Source organism: Lytechinus pictus, unplaced genomic scaffold, assembly GCF_037042905.1.
Source record: "Lytechinus pictus isolate F3 Inbred unplaced genomic scaffold, Lp3.0 scaffold_20, whole genome shotgun sequence".
Lineage (NCBI taxonomy): Eukaryota > Metazoa > Echinodermata > Echinoidea > Temnopleuroida > Toxopneustidae > Lytechinus > Lytechinus pictus.
The window spans coordinates 380,740-390,000 of NW_026974141.1; the positions used below are offsets into that span (position 1 = coordinate 380,740).

The 9,261-nt window shown below is 34.2% G+C and overlaps 1 protein-coding gene across 1 annotated transcript in view; it reads left to right on the forward strand.

Annotated features, from left to right (window-relative positions):
• The first annotated feature begins 2,848 nt into the window (after positions 1–2,848).
• LOC129282437 (uncharacterized) overlaps positions 2,849–9,261 on the forward strand; it is a 15,607-nt gene continuing 9,194 nt past the window's right edge. The window contains exon 1 of the mRNA XM_054918336.2: positions 2,849–4,567. Coding sequence (XP_054774311.1) covers positions 4,535–4,567 — 33 coding nt within the window. The 5' untranslated portion in view covers positions 2,849–4,534. The remainder of the gene's footprint in view (positions 4,568–9,261) is intronic.

The following is a 9,261-nucleotide window of genomic DNA, read 5'->3' on the forward strand; positions in this document are numbered from 1 at the left end:
AAAAACGTCAATTAAACTCTTTTTTTTTAAGATCAAATATTATCAGCTCGCGCTTTGCGCTCGCATTTAATATTTTTTAATTTTTTAAATATTTAATTTGTTGGTGAGATGTGTGTGTGTGTGTGTGTATATATATATATATATATATATATATATATACATATAGGCATGTGTGTGTGTGTGTGTGCTTGAGTCTGTTTGTTTTGTGTGATCGAGCGCCTTTGGAAAGTTGATTCATGATTTTGCCCCCCCAATCTGAAAAATGGATCGACGCCCCTGGTATATATGTTAGTGAACTGTATATTACAGTGTTCTATAATTTTCCTGATTGCATTTTGATTGTGTAGGGATCTCGTGTTGAGCAGTATTATACTGGAGAGACTGCCCTGGGTAAATAAAACAGAATAAACAAATCAATTAATAAAATAAATGAATAAATTATAAGGCGATCCAGGGGACAGGCGCGACCACACACTACGATTTGTAAAATTTATTTTTCAAAGTATTTTGGGGGTATTTTTTTTATGTTTTCATGACAAGCTTGATGTTTTTCCTTGTGGCCCTTTTTTGTCATTTTTAAGTCACAGTGCTTCTTACAGTCCCCTTCCATAGAATGACTGTTATTATTTTACCATGACATGTTGTTAATTCATTCTATATTGTATGTTCATTTGTTGCATGGAAATAAAATAATCATTAAATCAACCAATCAATCAACCAACCAATCAATCAACCAATTAATCGATCAATCAATCAACCAACCAAGCAATCAATCAACCAATCAATCAATCAGTCATTCAACCAATCAATCAATCAACCAACCAATCAATCAATCAATCAGTCATTCAACCAATCAATCTAAAATCAACCAATCAATCAATCAACCAATCAATCAATCAATCAATCAATCAATCAATTAATCAATCAATCGTCAATCAACCAGCCAACCAACCAATCAATCAATCAATCAATCAATAATCAACCAATCAATCAATCAATAATCAACCAACCAATCAATCAATCAATTAATCAATCAACCAATCAATAATTTGTCAAGTAGAGAAGAAAATGCAAAAAAGGGAACAGTATAGGAAGAAAGAATAAAGGCGAGTACACCAAGATACCTCACTTGAATTGAATTGAACAGTTCAGTAGCCCCATGTCGAGGCCCTGGCGGTTAATCTGTTCATGCTTTTTTCGATAATGATCCCGAGCGAAGCGAGTTAGGATAGTATATGATCAGCCTCCAAGGCCTCGACAGGAGGCCATAGGGAGTTAGGGGAGAGTGAAAACACGTTGTTTGAAACAAAAAATACAAAGGGAAAACAATATCTCAAGAATAAAATCATTTTAAAAAAATACAAAAAAAAAGAAAAGAGAATAACCTAATGTTTGAACTTCCATCCACGTCATTAGAATCAAATACCGATTATTCCAAGGTGAAACGTAGCTATTACAGATATATCACATGTTTTACATGGTTACAACATGATCCAATGTATTGTAGTTGATAACAGTGTTTACATTGGCTATCAGAACCAAATTAAACACACACACACGATGGTCATCTTACCTCTTCCTGACCTTTACCATACATTTTTTTTCTGGTTCATGCAAGCCGTTTTCAAGACTTTTATTTCATGAATTATTTCTCGTTAATAGTGGTGTTGCCCGGGAATGTTTGATTGGTTGATACGAAAGCATGAATGCTTGTGAGCAAGCAACAAGGGGAACGACGGCCCAAGGTCTTTCGTAGTGATGGTAGTAAAAAGCCTTACCAAAGGACACGAGCGCATCAAGTGAGACTCGAACCCGGGTACATAGATTGAGAGACCAGCTATCTACCCAATGAGCTTTCACGCTTCCTACACATAAGGGGCCCGTTGCGTAAAACTTTTGCCATTAAAAAATCTGGCTTTGCCAGAGTTTTTTATGTGTAATTTCAATGTGGCATCATTTTGTTTGCCAGATTTTTTATTTACGTCTTCCTGACCTTTAACATACATTTTCCTGGTTCATGTAAGCAGTTTTCAAGACTTTTATTTCATGAAATATTATCATTTCTCGTTCTGGTTATTGTGATGTTGGGGAATGTTTGCTTGGTTGATAAGAAAGCATGAATACTTTTGAGGAAGCAACAAGAGGACCGATGGCTCAATGTCTTTTCCGAGGGACCTGGTAGTGAGAATGAATTGCCTTGGTCACTAGCGTACAAAGTGAGACTCGAACCGGGGTCTCCCGACGCTCTACTCGCTGAGATATTACGGCCCCTCCCCAAAAGAGGGTGGGGTCAAAATTGTAGTTATACACCAACTCTTAAGAATGTTCGTCGCCTGCAGATACTGGCGAAATTGAGTTTTATGAAATAATTACAACTGAATATAATGAAATTGAAGGGATATGTTAATTTCCTCACATGGTTGCGCCCCCCCCCTCCCCCTTCGCCAAAAAAGACAAAATAGTGACAATGGGGGCGAACATCGGATTCATTATGTGTTTTGAAACTATATCAGAACCTCGCAAATATTGTCATTGTTTAATCATGTGATTTAACGCTGATTATAAATCTCAAACATAAATTTAAGAATTTGATTCTGTCTTTCAAATATTCTCAAAATGGAAATCATGCACAAAGAAAAGAGGGTGACCGATTTCTTATCCTTTTGAATAAACAAGGAACTCCTACGTAAGTTAGCAGGGACACAGACTTGTGTGTTGTATTTTATTAGCTTGTCTCCACCGTATACCGATGTTTAATTAACTGATTCTATATTATGTACATAAGGCCCTTCGACAATACTGTCATTAAATCGTTATCAAAAGGATAGGTAATGTGCCTGATTAAAATACTCAAGACAGGACTGGTATAGGGGTATCCCGCAACCGGGGTATCCTACCGGCGGATGTGGTCTAGCTCACTATTCAGGATTTCAAAGAACTTATTTTAACTTTAAGCGTTAAACTCCCGAAGAAGTAGGCATATCCAAACCGCAGGGAGTGTATAAAAGATATATTTGTCACATGGAACATGTTAATTAATAATCTTTAAAAAGGACCGTTGTACATTAATTCGCACGCTCCACCTGGTGGGTTAATTCATTTTGCTCAACAAACTTCGTCATTCTAAATTGAACTTGAATGTTGAAAGACCATACATACTCTTGTAAAGACGTGCATTCAAGCAGAATGCATTTGTAAAGCTAAGTACTTGACAATGCTCTGCACTGGGCTAGACCTGCGATGATTTTAGCCACTGAACTTTTAAAATAGAGCTTAGGGTTTTTTATCCTTTAATCTGAGTACTAATCTGTATAGGACACGCATTCGCGTGGAAAGCAAGAAGGGGCGGAGTTTTTTATACAAGTAGATTGTCCGCCTATATATGTTTACTATGAGAAACGACCGATAATTAGTAACGACTGATAATTTAGGAAGGATCCGATGTTCTTATAACAACCTAGCAATGGTAGTACTACTTCGATGGATGCTGATTTGCAACCAATCTGGTCAATGGTTTTTTTGAAATTGAATCTAAATCCTGAATTGCTGAATAAACGGAGTTCTGATATCATCTTAGCGTTTCTAGTTTAATGAATGAAATACGTGTATACATGACAGACAATTCTGACTTGAACAACTTTGACTTCTACCCAGTGGTGAGTCTCATCAAGCATATTCAACAACTGGATGATGGTTAATAAAACAAAGTTTCAAGCAGTGGAAGGGAGTGGAAGTTACATGCCGCGACTTGTGCATTTCGAGGCAGGTGTAAGCCTTTGTACAAACTCATTATTGTGCAGGAAGAAGTAGAATGGTCCATGAACTTCGACAAAAATAAAATAAAACCGGTCATAGTTGACATCCTTGAGTCTTAAAGGAATATTCTCGAAACACCTGTTTTTGTCTGCGATGCCATTCCGTCTTACAATTTACTTGGATATTAACCTCGCTTATCACCGATCGAGGACAAATTCATTTGCTCTGTGAGCATAATGACTCTTCGACACTACTTGAGGAGGCATAAAGGATTATCTCAACTCCTTGATCAAAATTCTCTAAAATCTCGACACAACCGACGACGCCACTCTACAGAAAATCATAAGCATGCAGATTCGAACTCCCAATGTTGTATAAACTTACTTTCGTTACATTGTTGACTAATGATGCCGTGGTTGTGAAAAAATATCTTCAGATCGGCAGTTTCATACGAATTTTGCCCCTACTGCACCGAGTGGAACGATAGTTTTGACATACAGCACATATCAATCGGTTTTTCGGTTCTCACTTCTAACTACAAACGACTATTTCATGTTGCGTTGGACGATACTTATAACTTGGAGTCTTTGACATTTCTTCAATTCTCACTTTGAATTTATTACAAACGACTATTCGATTCGAGGTACATTAAGACTTGATTCTTCTGTGTGTACCACAACAAGAATGGAACTATGATGTTTATACCATCCTCGAGTATTGGATGATGCTTTTAGAAAATATTATTTCACGATCTGAATGAGTAGTGGAATATTTCATCATGCCGACTAGAAAGTTACGTGTGAGAGAAATGGTAAGCTTCTGCATAAGATATAGGTGACAAATGATAACGATACTATCGTTGTTATGAAAAAGATGATGATGATTATTATTATTATTATGGCTATATTGTTATCATTATTATTATTAGTAGTAGTAGTAGTATTGATATCATCATCAGTATCATTATTTTTGTCATTATCATAATCATATTTTTTATTATCAATACATGTAGTATCAATATCATTATCGTTGTTATTAGATAACAATAGCCAATAATAGTAATAGCCAATTTTTATAAAGCGCTTTTCCCAGAATGGCTCAAAGCGCGTTACAGCATATTATTACCCCGTAATAGAAAAGATATAGCAGTACAAAAATAATGACCAGCTGGTCAAGAGTAATTAAACAGAAATTCTATATATCTTTACAATAACAAAGAAAATCAACATTAAAAGGTCACCATGCATATGCAAGAAAAAGAGTTATGTAAATTAGAAGATGTGAATAATAATACCTTTTTGATGTACTTGTACGAACTACATGAACTACTTATTTATGTTGCATTTCACTATTATTCTAAACGAATAAAGAATGAATAATTGACTTGAGATGATTATAATCTTTAATAAATATTATATTAATGATGATAATAATCACAAAATTGTAACGATGAAATGTTAGTAATAATAATGATAATAACAACAATAATAATTATTATAATAAAAATATAAAATGATAGCAATAATGATCAAATTGATAATTAAAACGAAAGCAACGAATACAATTATGATAACCATAAAAATGAAACTCTGATTTCAATTATAACCAAACTAATATTTTATTTTTGAGAATTCATTCAATCGGGGAAATTAAAGAAAACTAAATAATATACATATCCGTTTACTGGTCTTATTATCAAACACAGAATCAAGACTTTTTTATACATAAACCTAATCACAACCAAAGGCAATTATTTAGTCGTTTCCATGGTAACCTATACTAATAACGACCGTCATTATCGGAAAGGGGCGAGACTGTATTTGAACGAGGTCGCCTATAATAAAATTGGATTCACGATACCGTTGGCATGTTATCAAGATTTTGAGTGGCCCTTAAAAAATATAAAGATAAACTGAACCAAACCCAAATGACCCTTAGCGGTAATTAAGGTTGTACCAAGTCAATAATTGGTCATTTTACAAGATTTTTATCAGTTTGTTAGGTCTTCCATTTTTTTTTCACGTATCTTATAAATTATCACGATATCAAATATCATGATCATAACCAGTTTGATATGGCGATTTCAGATTACATTATATTTTTTGGAGGTTCTGGAAAGGTAGCCACTTCAAGGCGGATCCACTGCTCTAAAATCGTACACATGCATGAATTTCATAAAGGTGTATTTTTCAGAGGGGATGGGGTGCATGTTGTGAATTTATAAGGAAAATATTTCCTTATTTGGGATTACAAAGAAGCAAAAACTAAGAGCACATTTTTTTAGCTCTGTTTCACTTCTTTTCTCTTCTGCTTATGGAATTTTTTTTAAAACAAACCTAATTATCATGATCATGTTTATCCGAACATTAGTATTTGTATTATTATTTTTTTTTGGTTACAATTTACATCATTCCTGATCATGAGAGAAATCTATTCCAACGGCAAAGAAAATGAGTCTGAAAGAAACATATCTTTCTCACAAAGCCAGTTCCCATTATTCCGTAAAAATTTATGTGTTATTCAAACTAAATTATAATAAAATTATCCGCTTCCTCTATTTCTTAAACACAATAATCAGCTTCATATACATTCGCAAGTTTGATGTATATCTAATTACAAGTGTTGTGTAATACAATACACGGTATTGTGTTGAACAACATGTATCATTATGTTCTCCTTATCTGCATTTCGTGAGAGAACGCTGTCCAAAAATCAAGTGCTGAACAACATAATATCGAACTAAGTCTACCATCAAACTCAGTAGAATACATAAAATAATACATGAGTGAACTTCACACCTGATAAGGAAATTAATTGTTCTATAATGAACCAGTAATTCATACTATTTGTATTTCGATCTACAGTAAATTAAAAAAAAATTTACGAGCGACTGCCTTTTATAAGCGATCAGGGTTGCATTTGATAAAACATGTTTAGGCCTCTAGTGATTTTCAATGACAAATTTGTTCAGAGCCAATGACATACAATTATTTCCGTAGCTTATAACAATAGTCAGTGAAAATCACTGAATTTTCGATTCACCTGCAAGCTTATCAGAATCGGGTTATTAAATAAGATTAATTGCTATTTATTTGGGAATGGATGCAACGACCTATTAGCAGCTGCTAACAAAGTAGGATCGATAGTACATAATTGTAAGCCTAAGGGGGTGTTGCAAGAAAATATTTGCGATCGATTACAAATATTATTTTGTCAATAGAGGAGTTAGTATCTAAAAACGTTTATGCAAATTTTATGAAATGTAACTTCACAATACCTGATGTTTTCGAAAGGTTAAAAAACAAATATAGTTTTTCTTATGAAAAGATTGAACACATTTTTATGAGACCAAGACAATGTACTCTGAACAGTAGATTAAGAGAGTTTCAGTTTAAAATGTTACACGGCATTGCTTATACAAATCATCACTTGTTCCGTTTTAAAATCTCACAGAATAATCTTTGTTGTTATTGTAAAAAAGAGGAAGAAACATATCGCCATCTATTTTTGGAATGTGAATATGCTTGTCTGGTTTGGGATAATTGTAAGAAGATGTTTGGTTTTATTTCGACGGGCAATTTAAGCTGGGAGGAAATTATTGTAGGTGTAGAATTAAAGGACGAAGGAAAGGAACGTTTAGTCAATCATTTTCTAATCTTTGTTAAATTTTTAATCTTCAAAGGGAGGGAAAAGGGTGCACTTATAACCATGGATGAAATTAAAAGGAAATTTAAAGAAGAAGAATGGGAAGAAAGAAGGCTGGCGCTAGGTAGAAGTAAGATGTCTATACATTTAAGGAAATGGGAAAATCTGAATTAAAAGAATATATAGGGAGAGTGAGGCAAAGGTATATATACAACGAGAGACAAAACCACACAAAAAATACAAAAATAAATAAATACGGAGAATTGTAGTCCCTTCCATGTAGAGTATAGGCATAAAAAGGGGAGGGTGCTCCTAACCTAGGGACGGGGGGGGGGTTGGGAGGTAGAACAACACTTTTTATCTTTTTTTTTTCTCTCTTATCATTCATACATCTTGTTAATATTTCATTTCGTAATTGCTGAAACGCATTAGTATTAATTTCTAGTATCTTTGAAGTTTGATGTATAGTTTGTATAATTATATTTGTTATGGATTTATTGTATAATTTATAATCATGTTTCAAATAGTTTGTACAACTTGCTTATGGAATGTGAATGTTTATTTTGATTTGAGAGAATACAATAAAACATCCTTTTAAAAAAAAATATTGCAATTTTACAACTGAAAGATCAACGTTGGCTGTAGCAAATCAGATTAAACTTCTTGTTTCAAGGAGCAGATTAGCAACCAATCACTAATTTGCAATTAACTGCAAGACACATGATTGATTAAGGGACCAAAAATAGACTTGCAATTGATCGCAAGTTTCTTGCAACACCCCATAAGTATAATAAATGTGACAATTAATGATCGCGATGAAGATGATGATAATGATGACGATGAGGATGATGACGAAGATGACGACGACGACGATGATGATAATGATACGACTACTGCTACTACTACTACTACTACTACTACTACTACTATACTACTAATGCTACTAGTATTAATACTACTATCTACTACTACTACTACTACTACTGCTACTACTACTACTAATACTACTAACACCAATGCTATTACTACTTCTACTTCCAATGATGATGTCGATGATGGTTATGAAAAAAATTACCATGTTTGCCAAGTATATATGGTTGAGACATCGTGACCCATTTTATTACTCTGAAAAGAAACTACAGAATTGAGATTTCATTTAGAAACACCTGCTCAATCTGATAACGTGACGTCAAACCGTGCAGTAAAGAAACGAAATGTGAATGCTAGTTTTCAGTCTATGTAAAATGCGTTTTTCAACGACAAGCAGACAAAATGATCAATTAAGGAGAATGACTCCAATATTGATTCGATGCGCCTAAATACATTGTTGCCAGTTTGACATTATAACATGAAGAATAGAGATAAGTAGATTAATAGAGAGAGAGGGGGGGTAGAGAGAGCGAGGGGGAGAGAGAGTATGATTGTGTACATGTATGTGGGTAAGTTGTGTGTTTATGGAGAGGGAGGGGTAGATAGAGAAGAAGAGGCCTAGGGGAGGGGTTGGAATGTGTGGCGGGAGTATGAATGTGTTTGGGTGGGTGGGTGTGTGTGTTGGGGGGGGGGTAATTCATACATGTGTTAGGGTTGTTTTTCATGTTAAGAAATACTGCACATCGTCACACATGGATGACAAAAATAATATGTATGAGTATCGTCAGTAGATGAAGAGTTATTATTGAATTTAGAAATTATAATCACAAATGAATAACTATACATACACAACCAATACACCTATTGTATTCGATCCAAAGTCAAAAGGGAAATGGTTTTCTAAATAACAAAGAGATAGGAGAGAATACGAATGACGGCCACGACTGCAATCGTAAAAACTATCACCTGCATGACCTGTTTAAGCGTAAA